This window comes from Lissotriton vulgaris, chromosome 4_1 (genome assembly GCF_964263255.1).
Source record: "Lissotriton vulgaris chromosome 4_1, aLisVul1.2, whole genome shotgun sequence".
In the NCBI taxonomy this organism is placed as follows: Eukaryota; Metazoa; Chordata; class Amphibia; order Caudata; family Salamandridae; genus Lissotriton; species Lissotriton vulgaris.
The window spans coordinates 774078224-774104389 of record NC_141691.1 but is presented as its reverse complement, the minus strand read 5'-3'; the positions used below and the strand labels follow the sequence as shown (position 1 = coordinate 774104389).

Below are 26166 nucleotides of genomic sequence, written 5' to 3'. Positions count from 1 at the left end.
CATATTTGAGCCTAGGTTTGAATTTGGGACTGCACATTTATATACGTGTGCGCATATTGTAGATATATGCATATTATATATATATATTTATATACATGGTTATATATGCATATATTCTTGTTAATGCTCCGGGGTCCCCGCAAGTGGGCGGGACTATTCAGTGCTTATGACTATTGACGAGTATCCCCTGGAAGAGAACGAATAGTCTTGTTGAGATGCATTACTTTACTCCTAATTAAGTATCTCCAATGCACTACCCTATATCTCACACTATACGTTTCTCAATATATCTTCTACCTCCATTCTGACTCGTCCTGAACCTCATTCTACTACCCTCTCCAATGCACTACCCTATACCTCGCAATATATCCTCCCTCTTCCACTCTGACATCCCAAACCCCATTCTACTATGATCCCCAAAAAAACCCTTTCTAGACTTCAATCCTCTACTACTCCTTGCATCACAAATCTTACTATTCAGATCTCCCAAACACACCTTTCTAAACCCTTCCCTCATGTATCTCTCCTAGACACATCCAATACCTAATTTTCTCCATAATCCACTTCTAGAGACTATTCCCCATCCATCTCTTTTAATCATCCCAGGCCTCCTCCTACTGCTATGATCTCCAAATAAACACGTTCTAGACCCTTCCCTCTTCTATCCCTTCACTATTCTTTTCAATCCAACTAACACTCACATGTACACCACTCAAATTTATTTCATATTCCCTCTACTAATTCACCACCAATCCTTTTTGGGTTCCGTAGTAGTGTGAAATTTGCCCAAAAGCTTTGTCAGTGGTAGTAAGAACTATATAAATGCAATTTCAATTACATTAATTCCAGCAGCAGAAGGATCCTAATCAAAAAGAAGCTATCAGTACTTGGTTCATACTCCACAGAAAGAAAAAAATTATTCTGGTGCCAGCAAATAAGGGATAATCAAGCCAACAAATGGTAAATAGTGGGAGGGCTTCAAGCCCCTTGTATAGAGTATCTCACAAGCAACATCACAGGCAACGTTGCAAGTGAGACCTAAAAATTAAGGTATTGTAAAGTGCTGCCGCTTCACCTTAATTGTTTCAGCAGACAAAGTATTTACTTGATGCCGAAGGTGTGGGTTTTTCGGTACAACACTCTTGCACAAGCAGTCATCCATCTCTCCTGCCAGGTCCAGCTTTGATGTGCCTGATGGGGACTCAATGCACCGGCACATGCAGTTCTGCTTGGCTAATGTACGTGCCCACTTATATGGGTTGAACTGGTGTTGTGCCCTACCCTTCTATTTTAACCTTGCACCACTCTCATAACAGACCAGGGCTCGATCTGCAAACGTCAAGTTAGGAATATTTTTGTGTTACGGTTTGAAGTTTGAGTGAAATTACATTTAGACAATATTTTATTACAACATCTGTGTCGGCACTGGAAAATTGCATACTTTGCTCATCCCTTAAAACATATCTTTTTAAACTCGTATTAGTTTCTCCTACGAACACAGATTTCAGTTTCCATTAAAATATTTGGTTGAAGATTTGGCACATTTTCATCCGGGTTAAGGTTAGGCATATTCTTTGCAGACTAAAAATTCAAACAATGTCTACCGCTAGGATGCAGACATTGTTTCACTGAAATACAGGAATAAAAACATGGCTGTAAATAAATGCACAAACGTGAATATGAATTTGATGAGTTAAGAGTGATTGTTTAAAAGGTAGGGAGTGGTAGGCTCTACACTTCAAGGTCCATTCTGTGACCATTTCTCTAAAATATTTTGACCTAAAATCTTAACACAGTGATCAAAAACATACTTTAATACAGATTAACTTATTTAAAACTCAAGCAAAGTTTATTTTATAGTTTTATTGATGGCATTTATCCCATGGTTGAACATGTTAATCATACTGTAATAAACATGGCTTTAATATTAAACTTTTCCTTATTATCCAAAGTCACCATAGTCCATTTCTGTAAATATAAAAATATATACTTAATACTTTGTACAATACTGGTTTTTGGTCCAAACAAAAATGGATCAGAAAAGCCAATGGATTCATCCTTTAAAGAATTCCCAATTTTCTTTAAAGATTTTATTTTAAAATGGATTTAGGCAACTTTGAATAATGAGATTTACATAATAAAATCTGACAATACTAAACAAAAAGATTTGCTGAAACAAAAAAATTCAAGTTCACAGATTTATGTTATGCCAAAAGTATGCAAAGAAACAAAATATTTACATAAGTATAATAAAATAATGAAAAGGCGAGATAGGTGATAAAGAGCAATAGAATGAAAATATAGAAAAACGCATATTTATTAAATGGAGACCTACAGCTCTAACAGGTCTGTAGCATAAATCATCATGTAATCAGTCTTCCTCTATCAGAACATGTCTAGTGCGCAACACACCCAACTCACTCAACTTCACACATACACCAGCACAAAACTGGCATGGATATCAATCATCATCAGCATTCTCTACTTTATACAGAACCCCTCTCACTGATATAATTACAATTTCAATGCGTCAAGAAAATAGTGGTGCAGATGAAGAGAGGTATTGTACTATACAAAGCCATTCGCTGTGCAGGGGGGGCACCCAACCTGTGTGGCCAGACCATGCCAAGTCAGTTAAAAGAAGAAATTGCTGCAATCTAAAATAATTTTGCTTAAGAACTCTTCCATCACCAGCTGTTGCTAACAATAAAAAAAAGAAAAAACGACTAAAAAAAAGAAAAAACACTCAGCAGATGTTTTAACGTTCTTCAGCATGTCTGACTCGGGTTTGAACACAGCATGAGGTACAATCCAGTATTTGACCAATGCAGGACAACAGCTACTTTAAGTTGTGGTTTCAAAAGCTAAATTTATTTCCTCCGTCTTACAGCAGTCTTTATCCTGCGATTTGATGTATTTTTTCCATTCGTTCTGTTAAGAAAAATGACAAATGTTAACTTTGAGAATATTTATGAAACTGATATTTTAAGCACAATAAAAATACAAAGAATTGTACTTGTACAAAGCAAGACATTTGTACATTAATGCTCAAAAACAATGACGGGTGCAGTAGAAAGTCTGCAGGGTCAGCTTCATCTACATTTATGCCCAGTACATATAAAATGATGAACACAACTGAATGGCTGATATATTAATGACAAGCCAGAGACCTGACCTGCTACTGTGGTGTATTGGGCGTGTGGGCAGTAATTTACTAAGACAATCTCTATGTCTGCAATCATGAGACTTCTTTACACTTAAGCAAGAAAGAACGAGTCTTGCCACAATATAACAGACTCCTCACGGAGAGAGTAATTAAGGATCCTTGTACTACCCAGTCTCCTCAACGTAACTAGGGTCTTCTGTCTAGAGTTGATTATTTCTCTTCAGCTGGCTTCTATCACTGAACCTCCATATTATGGTTACAGTGCTGTGCAGCCCGACACCTACACAACAGACTGCTGTCCCTATGTTTAATCAAGGAACAACCAAATGTCATTCCACAGAAGTGGTAGCCAATAAACCTCTTCACTTTTTAAAGCACTCTCAACTATAAAAATTACGTAGTTCTGATGAAATTGTAAAATGTCTCCCTACATAATACAAGTAATGTTCCTTTTTATTATTGTACTGTGACAAACACAATGCAGTGCATTCAGTGACAATTAAGTCATTAGGACACAGACATGAGCCAGAGATTTAGAAATCTGATAGCTAATTCCCAATTTTGGCTGTGTTTCCCACAATCTCTTCAAGACTCAGTCGTTCTTTGTAGTCTGAACAATTATGTTGTGTGATTTCACAGGAGTTACCGATTGGCATTGCAAAATATTACAACACCATTTGCAACAAAAGTCTGAAATTGTAGGCCAAAAAAATGTGTATTTATTTTTGTAGCAATGGTGGCATGCTGCGCTTTAGATGAATATGTTTAAAAGTAAAGTGCGCCATAATGCGATTGCTACAATAGTGAATTGTGGATGCGTTAACAATTTATGTGTGCACTGATGGCCTGTGGTGTGTGTGTGCCTGTAGAAATTGTGCACTGATGGCTGGTGGTGTGTGCGCCCCTGGTGGAAGTGTGCACTGCCGGCTGGTGGTGTGTGTGTGTGCCCGGTGAAAGCGTGCACTGACGGCAGGTGGTAGCGTGCACTGATGGCTGGTGGTGTTTGTGCCCGGTGAAAGCATGCACTCACGACTGATGGTGTGGTTGTGTGTGGTTGGCTGTGTGGGTGTGGTTGGTTGTGTGAGTGTGGTTGGTTGTGTGAGTGTGGTTGGTTGTGTGAGTGTGGTTGTGTGTGAGTGTGGTTGTGTGTGAGTGTGGTTGTGTGTGAGTGTGGTTGTGTGTGAGTGTGGTTGTGTGTGAGTGTGGTTGTGTGTGAGTGTGGTTGTGTATGTGTGCGGTTGTGTGTGCGGTTGTGTGTGCGGTTGCGTGTGAGGTTGTGTGTGAGGTTGTGTGTGAGGTTGTGTGTGAGGTTGTGTGTGAGGTTGTGTGTGAGGTTGTGTGTGAGGTTGTGTGTGGGTGGTAGTGTATGTGTGTGGTAGTGTGTGTGTGGTAGTGTGTGTGTGGTAGTGTGTGTGTGTGTGGTAGTGTGTGTGTGTGTGGTAGTGTGTGTGTGTGGTAGTGTGTGTGTGTGTGTGGTAGTGTGTGTGTGTGTGTGGTAGTGTGTGTGTGGTTGTGTGTGGTAGTGTGTGTGTGTGGTAGTGTGTGTGTGGTAGTGTGTGTGTGGGGTAGTGTGTGTGTGGGGTAGTGTGTGGGGTAGTGTGTGTGTGGTTGTGTGGTTAGGTGTGTGTGGTGGTGTGTGGTTAGATGTGTGGTGGTGTGTGTGGTTGTTTGTATGTGTGGTTGTGTGTGGTTGTGGGTGTGTGGGTGTGGTTGTGTGTGTGTGTGTGTGTGTGTGTGTGTGTGGTTGTGTGTGTGTGTGGGTGGGTGTGTGGGTGTGTGTGTGTTGTGTGGGTTGTGTGTGCGATTGTGTGTGTGCGATTGTGTGTGCGCGATTGTGTGTGGTTGTGTGTGTGTGTGGTTGTGTGTGTGGTTGTGTGTGTGTGTGTGGCTGTGTGTTTGTGTGTGTGGCTGTGTGTGTGGCTGTGTGTGGTTGTGTGTGTGTGGTTGTGCGTGTGGCAAAGTACAAAGGCTTCAGAAAAGCTGCACGGACAGGTGCCAGGTGGATTTTAGGGCTCCGTCTTTGCATCACTCATCAATGGCGTCGCTTCAGGGACCCATATGTCGGGAAATGCAAATGTCCAGATGACGTTTTTATCTGGGTCCACTGAAATATCCTAACTCCATCAGGCAGCACCTACCAAATCATTTTTCGGGGAGAGCAAATAAAAGACAAACCGAAAACAAAGGCAAATCGGGCTTTAAACGCTTGAATACGTGACGAAAACCCACATGGTCAGACGAGAGGCAGCTTCGCGGGGACCAGACAATGGAGTCACGGAGGCACCCGGCACTGTGCCAGGCTGGGGGGTGGGGGAGGGATGTGTTCATCCCCTTAGCATTGATCGGTGTAAAAGGGCTGTGTGAGATAAGTTGGCTGTTGTCAGAGTCACACAGCGCTGCTCGTCTCCGATAAAAGCGATCCCCGTGTCTCCTACAGTGGCCACAAAAGAATTAAAGAGATTCATTATCATCGCCGCGAGTAGCCAATTTGACGGGCGCGAGATAACCTCGAACATTACAGAACTGCCAAGACAGCCAGTTCGAAACCAAAAAAAATGAGTTTTTATTCCTGCATTATGGACGTAGCAGCCTGCAAGGTACATTCTTAAGAGTCTCTAAATCACCGCGGCGGCCCAATAGCATTCCTCCTAAAGCTATATTTTGAAAATAGTACTACTGCACCCGGGCGCTGCGTGAAACCAACCACTAGAATTACAGTTTAAGATTAGTAAAATATTGGTTAAAAAGAATATTATGTATACTTTAATTATACCGGATTGGAGATTTGTTGTGGTTTTGATAGGTGACAGCATTTGACCTGATGTTCCCTTTGGTCCGTTTTTTTCGTACCATAGTATGTCTGTGACGTGTGTTGAGATGTTTTGTCGGAAATTCAGTTTTGCTTTTGGAAGACACAGTGAAAGACTAGTGGGAAGAAGGCTAGCATATTTGTAAAAGTGTGGGCGTTTTTCTTTTGTTTAGATGAAAAGTCTGAGATATCGAGTGCTAGGAGGAGGCAGAGTGCTGTGACTAGAAGTGATATTAATTTTAGGGGTATTGGTATGGTGAGGATTTGTGTTTTTATTGGGAATGTGCAGTTAATGATTAGTATACCGGCGATTATGCCTTTTCAGGCCAGTCGGGTGATAAGACTATATGGTTGTTTTCGTTATTTGGCGGTATAGTAGAGGATAGGGGATGTTTATCAACGAAAAAAAAAATTCGAAAGCTGTAGATTGTTGTGAAAGAAGTTGCAATAAGAGTTAGAATTAGGGTACATGAGTTTAGGTTGGAGGTGTTTATTGATTCAATAATGGCATCTTTAGAGAAGAAGCCTGAAAGATAAGGGGTGGAATCATAGTGGAGTCCGAACTGGGCTGATTTTCCTATTGCTGCTAAGATTAAGCCTAAGAGTGGGAGAATCGAGTCCTTATAAAAAAAATGAAAAAAACATTTGTTGTAGTTCTAATGAGTTTAGGTTTATGGAGAGTCATGCTATGCTTAAAATCAATTGCAAAAACAACAGTTGGTGGACAGAATGCAGAACAATGTCATACATTCACACCCCAGTACAGAGATCTGGGCCTAAATCCATCTTTTTTTCTGCACTCCACACCACCCCTGTTCAGACATGGCCATATGCAAATCAGCCTTGACCCTGTGCCTCATTGGAACAGTCCAGCCCGAACGGCCAAGCCATGTCTTTCCTGGATCGGAATCAAGCATCCTAGGACCGGTTTCTGGCTATCAGCAGTCTTCAGCCAGGATAGCTTGACTCCAGTGGTGTGGAGAGCATGGGACTCACGTCAGAGCATACCCATCCCACTCGGGGTGACAAATGCAAAAACAACAGTTGATGGACAGAATGCAGAACAATGTCATACATTCATCCCAGTACAGAGATCTGGGCCTAAATCCATCCTTTACGCGATAGCGATTTGCTTGATTCCGGTCCAGGAAAGACATGACTTGGCAGTTCCGTCTGGACTGTTCCCATGAGGCACAGGGTCAAGACTGATTTGCATATGGCCAGGTCTGAACTGGGGTGGCTTGGTGAGCAAAATAACGATGGATTAAACCCAGATCTGTGACTGGAGGTGAATGTTTTGCCATTGTGCAACATTCCGTCCATCATCTTGTGTGTTATGCTTAAAATCAGTCCAATTTCTCTAACTTTCTTATATATTACTGCCTGTATGGCGGCAGTGTTAATATCTGCCCGGGAATGTCACCAGCCGATTAGTAGGAAGGACATGATTCCTACCCCTGCTCACCCAATAATGAGTTGGAATATATTGTTGGCTGATACTAGGACTATCATTGCTAGTAGAAATGTTAGCAGGTATTTAAAGAAGCAGTTAATTTCTTGGTCTGAGAGTATATATCAGATTGTGAATTCTAAGATTGACCACGTAACGAACAGGGCAATTGGCGAAAATAGCGCTGAACCCCTAAGAACACATTGCGCGCACTAAGGCGGAGAGAGGCACGCAGGATGGCAAACGGTGTGCACTTTCGCTGCCACTTTGATGTTATCAGTGGCCGCGCGGCTCACAGAGATCAACAATGCGGCCGCAAAAGGGATCAGCAGGCTGACAAATGGTGTGCGCACCCGGCGCAAATGCACTGTACCCGATCCGCCTGCAGACTTTGGGAGCACTTTCAGAAGCCCCTTACTAAATATCTTGCATAGCATCGCTTATGTGATAGCTAGGCAAGACCTAAAAAGGCAACTTCAACAAGAAGCAATACCAAGTGGCTTAACTATGAAGAACAAGTCCCTTCAAAGCTCATCTGCCAGACCATCAAAAATAATACAACTGCACCCCAAATTTTGCTGATTATTTTCATGGAGCAATGCACCCCTAGACATCAATGAACAGATCACAGAATACTGTCCAAGCATAAGAGTTAAGTGATGCTGAGGACACCCAACTGTACCTGAAAGTCTCTTTCCCAGAAGATATACGAGTTCTTAACTCTACTCTCCACAAAATCACAAAACTGGCTTACATGCAACCACTTCAAATTAAATTAAAAAAAAAAAACGGAATTCCTCGTAATTGTCCGCCTAATCAATCAGCTAATAACGGAGAATGGATGAAGCAAGTTACAGCTCTAAATTGCCTTCCAAGCATTATAGATCACACAAGATCACTTGGAATATGCCTTGACCAGAACCTGAATATGCAGGAGCACATCAGCTCTGTCACTAAAAGTGCCAACTTCCAAATGAACATCATAAGGAAAATCAAACCCTTCTCCCTTGACTATTTCAAAGCAGTGGTTCAAGCCCTAGCTTCCAGGTTGGACTATGGAAGCACAACCCTCTGGGCCCTACCTAGATCAACGTTGGCCCCTTTAAGGTCCACCTTTAACTCGGCTGCTAGTCTCATCACAGGATCCAAAAGATACAACCACATCACTCCTGATCTACTCGCTAAAAATTGGCTTCCGTTTTGAGCAAGGATTGAGTTACAAATCCAAGGCATGACCCATAAAGCACTAAATCTTACCACCCTGTTGTACCTAGCACAAAAACTGGTGCTATCTGATGGATGTAGATCTTCCAGAAGCTTAAGGACTTTATTTTTAAAACCACACACAGTCGGTAAAAAGACGACAATAGAGTTTTCTTGGGTATTGCCCCAAGGATTTGGCAATCCCGGACCCTTAAGTCAGACATACCCCTCACTTATATCTTAAAAAAGGAAGTCAAAGCGCTACTAATGAACAATTTCTTGCTCTAGGGCTCATGCTTCTCAAAAGCCTTCAACAGTTACTCCACATGTCATACTATGTTCAATTCTGGACTCCTATTATCTTGTATATTCTGAAACCACCTGGCTGTCACTGACCGGTGGCCTTTTTTGGGACCCACGGCATCTTGGTTAGCTCTTGATGGTGTTTGTTTTGTGCCTTTCAGATATTTTGCAGAGCGCTCGGATACCATATTGGGTAATGTTTGAGATATATAAACCATAAATAAATAAATGAGGTTTTTATTAAAATGTAACAAAACAAATCACCCTGTTCTAATACGCTCTGAGTAATCTACGTGAAAGAGCAGTCCCTTGTTGTACAGGATAATCCAAAAAGGATTCATTTAGTATTCTGGCTTGGAATTGGAGCATGAGGACTATTGTAAATTAACAGGATTTCTAGGATGGACAGTGGCAATGCAGAATGTGCTTGTGATTTATCCCCCCAATAATAGATAGTTCCACTCAGAGTAGAGCTACATATTGAAGCAGCTTCTCTCTGAAGCTAGAAACTATCACCTGATCCTCTGGGGCTTGCACCGTCTTCACAGGAAGGTTCTATTTGGCATACAAATTGAATCTTGTACAGTTTGTAAAGAAAGAAACCATTCTGAGTTAGTGTTTCACCAATATGGCAACTTCCATCTGGAATACACTGCTGTTGTCATTTTGTGCTTAAGAATTTCACTTACATTTTATTTAAAATGCTTATTTCAAAGACTATTTAACACGTTGATCAGCACTGTACTAAAATGGCTTCTGACCACTTTTGTGCTTAAAACTGCTGATAAGTGAAATACATTTAAGAAAGCTGGTAGAAACAAGAAGAAACATGCAAAGAGGAAGGCAATCAGGCTATTGAGGCTTTCCTTTGAAAGCATTGTGCCTCTTACCCACATACCTCAAATGAGGTACATGGAAGAGATGTTGGGGATCACTAAACTACAAAGTTGTACTAGAAATATGTGGAAGAATTTTAAAGATTGACGGTAGGGGGCTTCAAAACCACAATGGATATTTAAGTCAATACAATATTTTAAAATTAATCAGCAAAGGAAGTTGATTGAAGGGCAAAAACAGGCCACAACAGTGACCAGAGAAAACAACCTGCTAACAATACAAAAATATATAATAAGGTGCTTTTGTGGGTCTTTAAGTTTTCATCCAAACAAAATGGATAGAGGGGGATTCTGAAGCGGTACACAGATGAACTGTCTAAATCAAGATTGGTAAATAAAATCTGGAGTTTTGTTGCTTAGCACACTTTATAAGATTACAGAACACTTGTCACCACTTCAATGGTATTCCAGCCTGCATACACTTGTCTTGTAGATGATTGGCAACTTATTTTGTACGTTATTTTCTCCAAACCTAGTTTACCTGCACCACATAGAAATACCGTTCCTCTGGATGCAAGGCTTTTTTCTAGCAAATTATACACTGGAAGTATGAGCAGCAACAAAAATGTTTTACCCCAATGTAAATGATGGTGCAGGCTGGTTGAATCCAAAGCCGCCAGTGGATGAAGGCTGTGGGGGCTGGGCTGGAGGCGCTGCAGAATTGGAACCAAATGTGAAGATGCCACTCTGAGCACCGCTGCTGAAGTTGAAACTGTTATTCCCACCAAATTGGAAACCTGGACCTGAAAAGATAAAATAATTATTTTTACGAAGGAGTTTTTGCCTTCTCCTACTAATATATATTTGATCACAGAGGCCAATCCACCAAAAGCTTTTGAAAAAACAAGTGGTTTAAAAAAAAGTTGACAACATTCTCGTGGTTTCTGAACATTCAAAGAGATCGCAATAAACCATCATACATTTTTCCTCATTGTTTATCTGTATAGGCATTTCAATCCATTATTCGATTTTGATTACAAATCATAAAAGTACACAAACAAAATACATCATAAACATGTTAGCCCCTTCACTGCGGCGGCTATTCCGCCGCAGTGCTAAGGGGGCAGGGGGGCCGCGCGGCAGGCGCATGCTGGTGACGGAACCGCTCCGTCACCAGCCACGGTTGCGCTGTGCTCATGACGGAGCGGTTCCGTCACGGCCCCCCCCGCTCAATGGAACGCTCAGCGCAGGCGCGGAATCCGCGCCGGCGTTCCGAGCAGGCCGTGACGGAACCGCTCTGTCATGAGCACAGCGCGACCGCGGCTGATGACGGAGTGGTTCCGTCACCAGCAGGGGAGGGGTTAAAAAGCCCTTAAGCAACACAATGTAAAAAGATGTCAATTTTACATAAAACGATATGTGCTGATTGAGGGACAGCCATTTGCACAGCAATTCTGTTACAATATGTAATTAAGCCCTGAGATAATATTTTATTTCATTTTCATAATCATTATTTCGGCCTAATTGAGCCATAAAAGATACATAAAAACAATACATAGCACAATTTGTCATGGAGGAATAAATGATTTTGCAGACAGTTGGGTACAATTGGAAATTGATGAAGTAAAATCCATAATTTAGTTAAGGCATAGCATAATACAATATATAAAATTAATTTCACCAGTTCCGAAATTAAAATTACGATAATATCGCTGATATAACAATCAATTTAATAAAATCAGAATAGCAGCACATTAGATTCAGGTACAAAACAATTAACTCACTAGAATTCCATTTATAAGTCTATACCCTGTTTTTTGCGTACCAAGCTTGTTGCAAATAAGAATCTGCTGACACCAAAGACAATGAATTGTCTAGTGTCCGTTTTTATAATCCTATGTACTTCCTTATATAAACGCACTCCAATAGCATTACACAGTGGCTTAATCCATCTTTTCCTGGCCATCCTGTACGCTGGACAAAAAAAAGAGGATATGTTCTTCATCCTCTACACTACAGTTCTGACACATTAAACATGGCTCACTAACATTTATGTCGCTTGACCTAAACCACCTTGCTAATGTTATGTTAACTTTCAACATTCCGTACCTAAATTTTATATAAAGGCTTTTGGCCAAAGGTGGACGGACCTCATCCAGAAAACCTTCAAAATGCGGAACATCCTTGAAAGCCAATACATTACTTGTCATTAAACCGCCAGTATGGCCGTCTTCACCAGTTTTTTTTTGAGGTTTGCGTCAAGCTATTAGGATCTTCCCAGAATTGTGACAGTCCAATTCTATATCGCCATATGCGCACATGTTTTGACCATGCATTAGAGTTATGCAGGTCCAGTCTCATTACTTCTTGGAGACCCTCTCTATAATCAACAAGCTCTGGTGTACAGCACAGTCTTACCCAAAATGATAAGGGGCATAGAATTGCACAGTGGTCTGTACGCCTCATATTTAAATCTAGCATTAACAGTATTAATGGAGTTCGCTTGGGTAGCTTCAGCAGGCTTCTATAAAAATTATTTTCACTATTCGTGAAAACATTCCCACCCGAAGTCCCCCATATTTCTGCACTGTATAGCGCTGCAGCCTGGGCCTTGAATTTAAAAACTTCAAGTGCTGGGGAAACAGCCTTGCAAAGACTCGCCCCTTGTTTTTTTTAAATGGGTAAAGTGTTCTGAGTTAATAACAATTTACTCTTCTCCACTTGGGTTTTCCACGAGATCTTTGAGTCTAATGAAACTCCCAAGTAGACGAAGTTTTGTACCATTTCAAGTTTTTGATTATTTAAAAATAAATTCCCCCTAAAAGTTTTGTGAGGGTTTATCGCCATACATTTGGTCTTTTACGTATGAATCTCCAAACCTTTTTTGATACAATACAGTTGGAATGAATTTAAAAGAGATTGCAGACCACTGGGAGTTTGGGAGATGTATATCGTTTCGTCTGCAAATAGCAGAGCTGAACCCTTTCTCCATTTAGCTTAGGGGAGTCATTGTTACAATCCGCTAAGTGGGCTGGGATATAATTTACAAACAATGAAAAGAGCGTAGGGGCCAATACACATCCTTGTCACACTCCTCGCTCTATGGGAATAGCTTTAGTTAATTCCCCATTTGGTTCCCAGCGCACTTTTGCGTAGTTGTTGTCGTGTAACCTTGTAATCTGTTGAAGCAAACAGACTGGCAACCCCTGTGAATACAAGGAATCCCATAAAAGATCATGTGAAACTAAATCAAATGCAGCCCTGAGGTCTACAAAAGCAACATAAATATGTCCTTTCCTTAAATGGACGTACTTCCAACAAAGACTACAAAAACGAAAAACGTTATCAAAAGTGCTTATTTTGCTTCTAAAACCAGATTGGAACTTAGTAAGTATGGAATGTTCTTCCATCCATAAATTCATACGTGTTAAAATATGCCTAGAGTACACTTTTTGTAAAATATCCATTAAACTGATCGGGCGATAGTTAGATGGATCATACCTATCGCCCTTTTTAAAGATTAAAACAATTTCCGCACCCTTCCAACTGTTTGGAAAATCTGCACCAGCTGCCCATATATTAAACAAATGATTAATATAGGGCGCCCATACATTGATCTCATGTTAGTATAGGTTGCCCGGAGTTTTAACTAGCCCTGGTGCATTGCCATTTTTTACTGCATTGATTGCTAGCTCAGTTTCCTCCAGAGCAAACTCTAGCGGATAATTACAGACGGTTTGCCAAGGTGAAGGTGAATCCTTTTCCCGTACCCCCGTGAAATCTGGAGCCTTATATAAGTGCAAAAAATGTTCGACCCAAGTCTGTTCATCGAGGAACACATCCTTGGCCACTCTCCCTGTGTGGTTACCATTAGCCACCAATCTCCAGAACCCTACTTGGTCCTTGTTTTTCGCTGCCATTAACAGATCCGACCAACTTTCCTCGTCCCAATTCAATCTGGCATTCTCGCCACCTTAATCACTTCCGGTAGTTTACTTTTATTCTCCTCTAGAAGCCTAGTTTTACCGATGCGACAATCCTTGTCATACCATGATTTTCTATCAACTGGATTTTTTGCCTTGTCTTGGGTTTTTTTGGGCATTTTTGTTACATATGCTATCAACAATTTAAAAAACCCATTGTGTAAATCCATAAAAGTGTTATCCCCTGCTGGTTGGCTTGAGTAACTGGAGAACGTGTCTGCGAAAAGCGAGTAAATGCCTACTAGCACAGTTTCATGTGCCAATATATGTGCCCATTTCAAGGATCGTCGGTTGTTACTAACTAATGGGGCATCATTGTTTGTATTTTGCAGATTCTCGACTATACAGTAGCACTGCAAAATAAACTGGTGTTAAATGTCAATTGGACTGGGCGGTGATCGCTTTCAAACCTAGGCATGATCTCCAGGTCATTTAAATATGGCCATATGTCAAAGGATACTAAAATATAATCAATTACACTTTGGGAGTTTTTTTTAACAAAAGTTGAAGCCTTTGAGGAGTCTGAGGGAAGACGACCGTTACAAACCCTCAACCCATATACAGTAACCAACCTCATAATTTGGACTGCCAGTACAACGGACCGGCTCAACATTGTCTAAAAGAGAAATATTATTAGCCCTATCTTCGTCAAGAACATCACCAAGACCCATAATTGGCTCGTAGTTACAGTTCAAGTCTCCACCTAGTATCATACTGGGTTTCTCATCCATGCTATTTAGGAAACTGTCCAACTTTCCCAATATTAGAGACTCTTTAGACAAACTTTAGGGTCTATTGTAAACATTGCTTAAAAGAAGGACCCTGCCTTCTTCCGTAATAACCTTCAGACCAAGTATATCTAGAGAGTCAATAGCCAATAATACTTTGCGGATCTCCAACGTCACCTTTACCCATATTGTGAGTCCCCCCCGAAGGCCTACCTCTAGCTGAGGGCACTGCATCAATATTAAAAGTCCTATATCCAACTCTATGTGGTGTACTCAACGCCCAAGTTTCCTGTAGGAAACAAATATCACTAGAGTCTATATAGGCACTCCATTCCGGATCACAGAGATTTTTCATAAGTCCCGCTATATTCCATGATATAAGTTTTAAGTTTTGGCGGGATACAACCACTCATATCTGTCTGGGTGCCCTCTATGTTTACCTCTTTTGTAACATTATTCGCACCTATTAAAACTTCTACAACACCCGGTGTTGTTGGCGGATTCTGTCTCACCAAAGCATCAGTTCCTATGTCTTCCCTATCTGATAACTGTGCGTCAGCTTCCATACGAGAGACACTGAACCCATTTCCCCCAGTTTTTTTCCTCCCCACTTCTGAACCAGTGCCTACAGCCCTCCGTGCTCGCAGTCAATATACCATCTCGAGAGAAGAAAGTTCTTGAAATCTATTGGAGGTATGAAGAGGGAATGATATTCCAAACATCTTACTTACTCCCTCTTTAATCGGTCTGTAAAAATATCCCAATGGGAGGGCATGGATATTGGTACGAGTTTTCTGCATCTCGTCACATACTCTAAGTAAATGACGGACTGTATTGGGACGATTAAAATTTACAACTATACAGTCCCCCTCAATATCTTTCTTTTGTTCTCCTACCCAACCCACCCTACGGACCATAATAATCTCACTCATTTTTTGTGGGCTGAATCCTTTGTATTTTTGAAGCCAATCCACAACCTCATTCCGGAGTTCATGCCAACTTTCTGATTGTTCTCTCCTCAGGGCAGGTAAACCAGGTAAGATTAAAACATATGGACATGCAGCTGGGGGTAATCTTAGGTTGTCGCTATTCGGGATAGTATTAGTTTCACTAAGATTTAATATAGGTACTGATAAATTACTGTTACTAGGCTGGTTTGATTTCCCTATTACCTGGCCAAAATTACTTCTGCCTAAGCCAGGAACATTGCTTCTGGGTTCTTTTTCTGTAGATGGTCCAACTCTTTCTCCACCAACATCAATTTCACTAGAAGTGACTAGTCCTAACTGGGGCAAAGCATTCGCTTCTTTATCACAAAATAATTGATCCACAATCAGTTTTACGCCTTCCTCCAAGTTATCTTTCCCCTTTTTAACCATAGCATCGAATTCGATTACAGCCTGATTAATACCTTTAATTTTTTCATCCAAGTCCTCTATTCTAGCAGTCATAAGGTTGTCTATTCGTGCCTGAACTGATTCTAGGGTAGACTTAAAGATGTTATGTTATGTTACAGTCTACAGTCTATGTTACAGATATCAGCAACAATGGCTTCTAACGACTCCACCATACTATCTGCACCAGTAGGAGGCGGGATGTAGTCCATCTCAGTTTAAGTACCAAATGATCTACATCCAGGACTCGTATAATCGGTTGTTTCAGTCTGTTTGTTAAATAATGTCTTTAGCTCGCCTACTCCTCCCTTTTTGGTGTGTCCTCTTCCCTTGTATCCTGGGCCTGGGTTTACCCTTTTCCTGCATCTTTTGCCTAGCCCCCCGTTGTCTAGTCACCATCGGCGGGGTTAGGGACACATCTAGATCTAACTGGCTCCTATCATTAGTTTGGGGGTGCACCACAGATGTGCTCTCTAAAGTACGCACAGGGGATATTAAACACATATTTGGTGTTATTTGCCGTGAATTTGTGTTAGCAACTGGACTAGGAGCATTATATGTTTGCAGGGTTGAAGGATCCAGGGACAACCTTTTTTCCACAAGCGCTATTTCGTGTGTTATAAGCGATTCTGCTCGTAGGATAAAGCCATCCAAAGTTCCCGCTAAACATTTTTGCTTAATCATTTTAGCGCATTCGTTTTGAAAAATACCTAGTTATTTTTACACAAATATACCTCCAACCTATAGCTCCCCATCAACGCCTTACTATCACCTTGCTATTCACTACAGCAACACAACAATTAATGAATATGGCGTATATACTGAATTAATGCGCCAAAGAAACTTAATGTTGCTAAGAGCAATAGGTTGAACAGCTCCTTAAACAGGCGCCTCAGTTTTTCAATGTCAATACCAATTATCACGAGTGGATTAGTGAACATTATTAACAACTCAATACGAGACCCAACCACCCTTTTGATGTACTGACACACCCAAACTGGAATAAAGCAACAGTCTAAAATGCAACTGACTTAGCAATATAGCATACCCAGTCCTGGATATCACAAGAACCCCTTAAAAGAACCACGGGGGATGGCCCAGCCCGGCCTCTTTTGGCCTCGGACGGCCGCAGACGGACCCGCACCTGTCCCGGGCTTTTACCGGCGCTGCCCGCGCGCGTCCCGCGTTGCGTGGGGGAAGGCGGCGCTTTAAGCGCAAAGACAGCACCTCCCCCCAGCAGCAGCAGCTGTGTGTAATTGGGCTCAAACGGCAGCGATTGTACTCGGGATCACCCTGGGACCACAAGTCCCACCAGGGTAGCAGGCACATCAGGAAGGATTTCACCACCCACGCACAGCACGGCGACAGGGCAGCAACAATGGTCCACAGGTCAGCGGGGTACCAGAAGCATCACCCACGGCTCAGAACCCGGACGCCCCCCGTCTCCGTTCAAGTGTCTCTGAGATAATATGTAATTAAGCCCTGTTTATAACGGTCTGGGTTGACTAATACACCATAAGTGCAATTATCAATTGAATTTTGAGCATTCAGTGTCAAAAAGACAATTATTATAGAGGCCAATTTTATACCGGTCATAATACAGAGCGCAGGCGTATAGCCCGCTGCGTGTAAGTTGCGACTGAATAACAGCTTTGCTGTGGATAACCTTTGGAGGAGCTCCAGGGCAGCCCTACACTGCCTTATCTTGGCCTGCTTCAAGAATGGCAAGATGTATACAGACCTCAATGCAGAACAGTATTTGCAAAAAGAGGATAGAGTACATGGCGCCCTGTACAGACAATCCAGCGCAGGGACAGGCTGAAAGAGTGGACGAGAAGAGATCAGTGTATCATGTTCGCCACCAAGAAATGGACAGTGCCAAGGTGTAGTCTGACCAACAGGTACCACTGTTGTATATTTTTTACCCATTGAAGATGCGGCTAAATGCCAAGACATGTTCTGATTTGAGCATGAGCTACAACCGTGGACTGAGTTTTTAGCCATCCTTTCCTCTGCACAATTATCTAGGAAGGCTTTCACCAGGTGTTTCCGGAAACTGGCTAAAGGTGGTAGGGTCCAGGAGCAGCTCATCTAGGCCCAGCCAGTTCTAGGTCTTCGATATATATGACACCCGATATATTTTAGAGCTCTTTTTCAGAGCCTCAATCAGGGCTGCACGATTTAATAAAGTGTTCTCCTTCGTCCATATCCTTAGCCATAAAAGATGGGGCTGCAGTCTTACAAAATCACTTACATGCCAAAGGCCAATTTCGAGATGACATATAATTAGCAGTGGATTTGAGTACAGGGAGCAGTTTTTTTATGAACCTGTTTTTCACTTTCTCCAACGTCAGTTGATCACAGATGCCCCAAACACCGGCGCCATAAAGTGCACCAAAGCGGCATTTGGCATTGTATATTTCCAACAACTCTTCTCTTTAATGGGCTTGCTGCTCAATCTAGTTGGAAAGCCTAAAACTGCTTCTGTACTCATGGCTAAAGAAGCTGTCCTGCCGTCTTTCAAAACGTGCCAGCTCAGTCTGTCATCGTACAATGCACCCAAATAGGGATATATTATTAATAGTGTGCAATCAATTCTGCCTTTAAAAATGAATCATTGGTGTCTAGTGGGAAGACCCCTCCAATCTGCTGGGGTTATTTAACAAGCATTTACAATGCAATGGTTTTGCCTTTGTGAAAGTTAGAGCTATTGGAATTGCTCTTGACATTTTTATTTATGTTTTTTTTTAACATAAATAAATGGCATTGTCATTTACAATAGCAGGGCACAGGGAAGGGGGGGCGAGGAGAGACTAAGGAGAGCTGCGGGCTCAGGGAAGGGGGGGCGAGGAGAGAAGGAGAGCTACGGGCTCTTGTTGTAATGCTTCCCTGATTGGCCCCTTTTTCTGGGGTGTTTGGGCACACCGCATTCCACTGTCATCTGGCATTAGGAAAGTGTGAGCTATTGGTATTGTAAATGACAATTTTATTTTAATATGTGTTGGCTTTGAAAATAAATAAATTAATAGCATTGTTATTCACAAAGCCAATAGCTTACACTTTCCTAATGCGAGTGATATGGTGGTGTTTTAGAGTGATGTGGTGGTGTCCCAGAGTGATGTGGTGGTGTCCCAGAGTGATGTGGTGGTGTCCCCGAGTGATGTGGTGGTGTCCCCGAGTGATGTGGTGGTGTCCCCGAGTGATGTGGTGGTGTCCCCGAGTGATGTGGTGGTGTCCCCGAGTGATGTGGTGGTGTCCCCGAGTGATGTGGTGGTGTCCCCGAGTGATGTGGTGGTGTCCCCGAGTGATGTGGTGGTGTCCCCGAGTGATGTGGTGGTGTCCCCGAGTGATGTGGTGGTGTCCCCGAGTGATGTGGTGGTGTCCCCGAGTGATGTGGTGGTGTCCCCGAGTGAGTTGGTGGTGTCCCCGAGTGAGTTGGTGGTGTCCCCGAGTGAGTTGGTGGTGTCCCCGAGTGAGTTGGTGGTGTCCCCGAGTGAGTTGGTGGTGTCCCCGAGTGAGTTGGTGGTGTCCCCGAGTGAGTTGGTGGTGTCCCCGAGTGATGGGGCGGTGTCCCCGAGTGATGGGGTGGTGCCCCCGAGTGATGTGGTGGTGCCCCCGAGTGATGTGGTGGTGCCCCCGAGTGATGTGGTGGTGCCCCCGAGTGATGTGGTGGTGCCCCTGAGTGATGTGGTGGTGCCCCTGAGTGATGTGGTGGTGCCCCTGAGTGATATGGTGGTGTCCCTGAGTGATATGGTGGTGTCCCTGAGTGATATGGTGGTGTCCCTGAGTGATATGGTGGTGTCCCTGAGTGATATGGTGGTGTCCCTGAGTGATATGGTGGTGTCCTACAGTGATATGGTGGTGTCCTAGAGTGATATGGTGGTGTCCTAGAGTGATATGGTGGTGTCCTAGAGTGATATGGTGGTGTCCCTGAGTGATGTGGTGGTGTTTTTCGTCCACTTCTCACCACATCCAGTTTAGATTACAATTTACAAGTCAAGCGCCTCGAGGCCAGGCTTCCCTCCTCTGCTTGCTAACACCCTTCACAGTTTGCTACACTATTGGTTAAAGCTTTGCTGATGCATTGCTGCTCCCAAGTTGCTGCCAATGCCAGTTTAGTTGTTCCCTTGGTTAATCATTTACATAGTTACACCCATGTTTATGCCATGGCTTTGAAAATAAATGTGGCCCATTAACACATAACATGTTATTTAGATTAACCGTACTAATAAGCGCACATTCACACGTTATTACTTCGGTGCAAAGATCAAATTAGATGTTATTATCACAATTCAGCAAAAGAAGCAGGAGAAAAACCCCTATGTTGCTTCACAGATTGCATTCAACTATTACTCTACACAGGGAAACAACTCCCCTAATAGTCACAGATATCCCTTCGGTGTGGTTGTACAGTGCTGAACAAATTGCAATAGCCTCTGCATCCTGATTTCAGTGAAATATGGTTACAAAAATAAATAAAGAAAAGAAACACAATAAAATTCTCTGGCACAAACCATATATGCAGGTGCACAATATATAACATGAGATTTAGTACCACAGTTGAGTTTAGGGAGGGGGGGGGGGGGGGGGGGGGGGGTCATGGCCTGTTTTACAATGGAAATAAAAGACAAATTATATACCTGCGTGTTTATTATATATATATGTGTGTGTTTACACACACACACGCACACACACACACACACACACGCACACACAACTCCCGCTCCCGAAGAATAATTTATGTATCTCATTGATTTCCTTTTTCCTGGTCACAAGCTGATTACTCGAGTTGACAGAAAATATCCGAATACAACGAACACATCCAAACATGATACCCGCATTCACCACTAGTATTGATGCAATCAGCCTCCCCTGCAAGAAATGTACACAAAACGGGGACATTTCCATTGAAACCACGGACCACTGCAAGCAGAACACTGCAGGAATCTGCGAGGCAACCCTTCACTTCTGCATACAATTGTGCTCATTGTGCAATGTGTGCGTTCATAAAATCTCCCTCTTCTCAAGAGCACACTCTAACATGCCCTGTTCTTGTACCACAGAGAACGGACAGCCGAACAGCAGGTGCAGTATTTGCATTTCTGTTTTCAAAAACATGATCCGTTTAAAAAAAAGGGGCCAAGTATTCCATACCTAGTGTGGCAAAACAATCATGAAATATAAAAAATACATAACGGGTGACAAGTGTTTTATGGTCTAAGGTGGGGAGGGACATCTTGTGAGTAAGGGGAGAGCACAGTAAATTCCCGCTTCCTTTCCCCCATCTTCCTTCTCTCCCTAAGCTCTCACGAGCTCTCGAGAAGAGAGAGACACTCGGGAGAGCACCTACCGTGTCACATTCACACCCGCACAGACGGTGCTGTCACAGGTACCCCTATGACGCAGAGGAGACTGCAGCAGACACTTCCACGTGCCGAGCTGCGCGAGGCCCGCGGTGCCCAGTGTAACATGGCGCTCCCAGTGCCAGGCGCCAGAGCCACGCCCCCACCAGACTTGTAATTAAATATGTGTCAGCCTCCTGTCACTAGGAAGCTTCTCGGCACCAGCAAGGGAGGTTAATCGCTTTTTTAGGGCAGTGGCTAGATTGCTACTTGATACATTATGGAGCCCCATTGTTAATCCTCCTGGCTGCCCCATTCGGCCAGACAGACTGTGTGATCCTCGGACGCTAGCTTTAGCCAAGTGTGCCTCAGTTCTATTCGCAGGATACATGTATTCATACAAGGCAGGCAATGGCTTCCCCAAGGAAGGGGGAAGCGAAACCACGTCCTCCCGGCCCCGCCCACAACCAGGCGGCGGGCCGGACATCATCTTCCGGTGTTTCCAATGCCGGACCAGATTCGGGGGCGTTCCCGAGGACAGGCTTTCGGCTGACGTCGCCAAAAGCCAAAAATTCTCGGGAACGCCCCCCGAATCTGGTCCGGGATTGACGGACAGAGCCGTCTTTCAATGGCTAGCCTCCATTTATGGAGCTAGCCAATGAAAGACGGGGGCGGATTCCCAGCCCCCATACTATTCATTAGGTTTTTCCTAGCACATGCGTACTTCGTACGCCTTGGCTAGGCAAAACCTAAAAAGGGTGGGTGCTAGGCCCGATGACTGGGTCGGCAGCCCCCTCCCCCCCCGGAAAAGTGTGTGTGCTTTGAGCACTAGCCCATTGCAAAGGGGAAGCTCCACCACCCCCATCCCACCCAAAAAAGTACCTGGTTTTCAGTAGATTGGTTCCCTACTTGAGTGAATCACCCCTACTGCAGCGATTTTTAAGCAGGGGTCCATACCCCCCTTTCCAATGATACCTCTCCCTTGTCTTTAGGTGCTCAGGGAGCTGAGATTTACCTTTAGCACTGAAGCAGTGAAGTGAAATGACTATCGGCTCATTTCACTTTCTCTGAAATCAAAGTTAGCGCACCAATCATCATTTCAGAGCAAAAAATAAAATAGCTCGGGAGCTGACAAAGCTCTTCCCCAGCTCCGAGGCTAAAATAAAAGGAGATCTCTCTGGTGCTTGCACCGGAAGGATTTCCTGCCCAGGGAGCAAGGACGGCATGTAGCCGTCCTCAGCACATAACTGGTGCAGAGGATTGCATGGAGACATTCTCAGCACCAAAGCAGTTAAAATTCATCTCCATTCTAAGATTCCTATGTTGCTCACTTGACATGCAGTAAACCAGCATGTCACCTTTTACAGAAGTGTCCTAAGTAATGTGTGGTTAATGTCAATCTCATGTCCCTTTTCTCCCAGGTGCAAACTTCTGCTACACCACCGCCCCATTCTAAGTACTGCTGACTACAGCTATTGCCCACAGACTGCTGCTGCAGCAGAGGAAGAACCTGACTGAGCAACCGTTGTCGACAAAGTCTAACTGTCTTGTCTGTGTACACAGCTTTTACATACGCTGGAAAAATGTAATGCATTTTAAACAGCCATTGACAAAGTAACTCCCAATAACACAGATAAGCCGAAAAGTTACAGAGTGACCATGATACTACCTTGAGTTGGCTAGTGTGCTACAACTAAAAGGTAATGAGCATGTTTTATTAAAGATACCGTCTTACTTCCCTTTATACTAACACTGGAAATTATTTTGACTTCCCCAAAAGAACTAACAAGAGACTATGTACAGTAAGGTACATACGCACCAGTGTGATTATAAGCAGACTGTGCACTTAGTTACATTCTATGTTAAATTTACACAACTGTAATCCTAATTTAAAGCTCAGTCTACCCTGCTTGGCGTAGAGTGTGGCAAATCTGTAATGTCAGAAACCCTAGATGTCAAAGAGCTCCTTAAAGTTATTGTGCAAGTTGGCTTGATACAATCTTATGCCTTTAAAAAAAAATCTAACAAGTTTAGATCTACTTTTAATGATGCTTGTGATGCGTGAACTAGACCTTCTCCGCCATATCAAGTTCCATGAGAAACCCTGACTGTATATCTTCAATACCACCTGAAATTCTAAGTAAGAAGTCATATTGGACAATTGATTGTACTCACAATATCATAAAGTTGGTGTTCTCACGGAAACCACTAATTTGTTAGAAGAATTGACCAACTAACCGAGTCACAAGGACATCTGAACTAGCCCCATATATTTCAGCAGCTCAGTAACTTCTTGATTTGAAGTTCCACTGATCTGATGCCAGGCAGGGACTCTGGTTTATCTAGTAAGGTTTACAGGTTTCATGTAGGTCATGTATTACATGTTCGATGGAAGCAGGCATACTTCAGTAGGCTTATGAGCTAGGAATAACAGTTTTATTTTACAATACTGGAGCAAATATTAGAATGATGGCTGTGTGGAAGTGATAGCACGGATTATTTTCTTGAATATTTGAAGCATGGTTTCTCAATGCAATATAGTGGTAAAGAAGGAGTTTTCAAAGCTCACATTAAGGAGCTCGTTGGGTGGGAGGATGGTAGTTGGAAACAGTATGGTGTCCGGGATTGCTGGTGTGATGGCAGGGAATTTTATAGAGACCCCTCTGCTTCGAGAACTATTAAATGAAGGCCAGCATTTTGAAGAAACAAAAGACCCGCCAAGCACATAAGTGCATTACATACAAATACACTAAAGACAAGGGCACAGTTTGGAACAGGCCGATATCTGTGGTCGGGAACACCACCAACAATACGTACTATTGAGCTCAATTTCCCATCCAACCAGCAACCCTTTGTAGCGAGACTCATCTAAAGACCACTTTTATAATCATTATGCATGCATGCGCATTCACACTGCAAACGTACCAAATGTTTAGAGTGCATGTATTTATTCGAATCAACATTTTTATGATCTGCTTTCAAAGGCATACATCAAGATCTCATTGTTTAAACTGAGATATCACTTTCCTAGCCAAGATTAAATGCACCTAAAATCCCTCTTTCCGCTTTCATTCATTTTAATAGCTCCAAGGATCTCCTAGCTGCGTGTGTTTGGCCATCTCAGAACCCTCTTTGAAGCCCTGACCCACTACCCTTCTGATCCTTACTGAAATCTCTAAACCGGTTAAGCAAGTCTTTCAAAAGGAAGCTATTCTCTCTGCAGTCCTGCACTGAATGGTGCATTAACACAAGGAGAGATTCAATGGCAGGGATATAAAGAACATTTGGACTATTTTGCCGATCACACCCTTTTGTCCTTGTGATAATACGTACAGTATTCAGGAGTGTGTGTCATCACACAAGTGTGTGAGCCAGAGTCTGCTCACAGCAAGACTACACTTTTAGGGAGCATACAGCATGTTTTAAAACTAGATCAATAAAAAAAACAATAGCCCAATATAATCATACTAGCTTTGTAGAGCTTCACTGTCAGAAAAACATTTGAAAAGTTCAAAGAATGCAGTGTTTGTTTTCTATACTGTTCATTAGAATAAAAAAGTACAGCACAAAACAATTATGGCAATATTGTTTTAAGCACTGATTTCAACGAGCTTTGTGCCCATAAATTTAGTACCCTGTATTGAAAGCTACATTTAAATTCCAGTACAAAGAGGACGCCTGGACTAAAATGGGCTGAATGCCGAGCACATATTTTACTTGCGGTGAAAACGGTTTAAAACAAGCAATGCCATTCAAATCCAATAAGGGTATTTGAACATTCCACCCACTGAGGGTATACTATTCTAAATTAACTGGAAATTATATTTATTTGGACTTGCTCCCCCCCTCCCCAATGAAGGCAAAAGGCAAATATTGGAATGTTGGAGCGCCAGGCTTATACCAGCCATTATAAGGTGAGAGTCACCATTATGAATGTGGCTCTCATCATTCTAATGTTCTAAAAGTCATTAACGACTTTGGTAAGTACTGGTTTTCCAGCTAGAACTTCAGCGTCTCGTGAAGGACCTCCAGGAGTAAATTCCCCCGACAATCCCGAAATTAAAGCTTTTCACACTCACTTGCATCTATACAATACCTCAACTCTGTGGTGTCTGCAGGATCACTGATGTGCCATTGTCTTAACTACCCTCTAGTATTTATTTATTTTTAAAGTTTTATATAGCGCGAACAAGATCTTTGCAGATATCAGAGCGCTTTACAGAAACAGTAGGTAGGATAAACCAACTGTTGAAAACAGTATAAAATTCGGTAGTGAGTGAGTTGCAAAATAGGGTAGCAATCGCACAAGAGTATGCACACTAATAACAATCAAGAAACAATAATATAGAAGCCGTCCAGTGTCGACTCGAATGAGATTATAGCACCCCAGAGGGTGAGTAACCACACTGTTGAAAACAGAATAGTAGGCAGTAGTGAGTGGATTGCAAGTTAGTAAAGCACTAAAGTCATAGTGTACAGCCCTAATAAACAATCTGGAAACCAATAATATAGCATCCGTGCAATGATTTTGATCCAGTAGCAGTCATAAAAGAGTCTAACATAGATAAGCATTCAGGTAGCCGATAATATAGGAGCCATGTACTGTCATTGTTCCAGTAGCAATAGGGTTCAGGTGAACTTAGTCATAAGGATGGCTTTTACCTCTTTCTTAAAGAGTACAGAGGAGGGGATAAGCCTAGTTTCTGGTGGGAGTGCATTCCAGATCCTAGGTGCCATTCCAGAGAAGGAGCGTTTGTATGTTTTTTCCTTCCGGAATCTACAAGGTTTCAGGAGGAGATTCTTTGTGCTTCTGTTGGATCTTGAGCCTCCTGATATAGTCCGCTTGTGAGTGAGGTAGTTGGGTGACTTGTGGTGTACGGCCGAGTGTGTCATACAGGCAATTTTCAGCTGAACTCTGGCTTCAAAAGGCAACCAGTTCAGGGCTTTAAGTC

The 26166-nt window shown here is 42.6% G+C and overlaps 1 protein-coding gene across 3 annotated transcripts in view; it reads right to left on the bottom strand.

Annotated features, from left to right (window-relative positions):
• Positions 1-1848: 1848 nt before the first annotated feature.
• The window catches only part of NUP153 (nucleoporin 153), a 442622-nt gene continuing 418304 nt past the window's right edge, over positions 1849-26166 (bottom strand). For all 3 annotated transcript variants that reach the window (XM_086965112.1, XM_086965111.1, XM_086965113.1), the window contains exons 21-22: positions 10402-10570; positions 1849-2931 (exon numbers count right to left, since the gene is read on the bottom strand). In XM_086965112.1, coding sequence (XP_086821238.1) covers positions 2871-2931; positions 10402-10570 — 230 coding nt within the window. In that variant the 3' untranslated portion in view covers positions 1849-2870. The remainder of the gene's footprint in view (positions 2932-10401; positions 10571-26166) is intronic.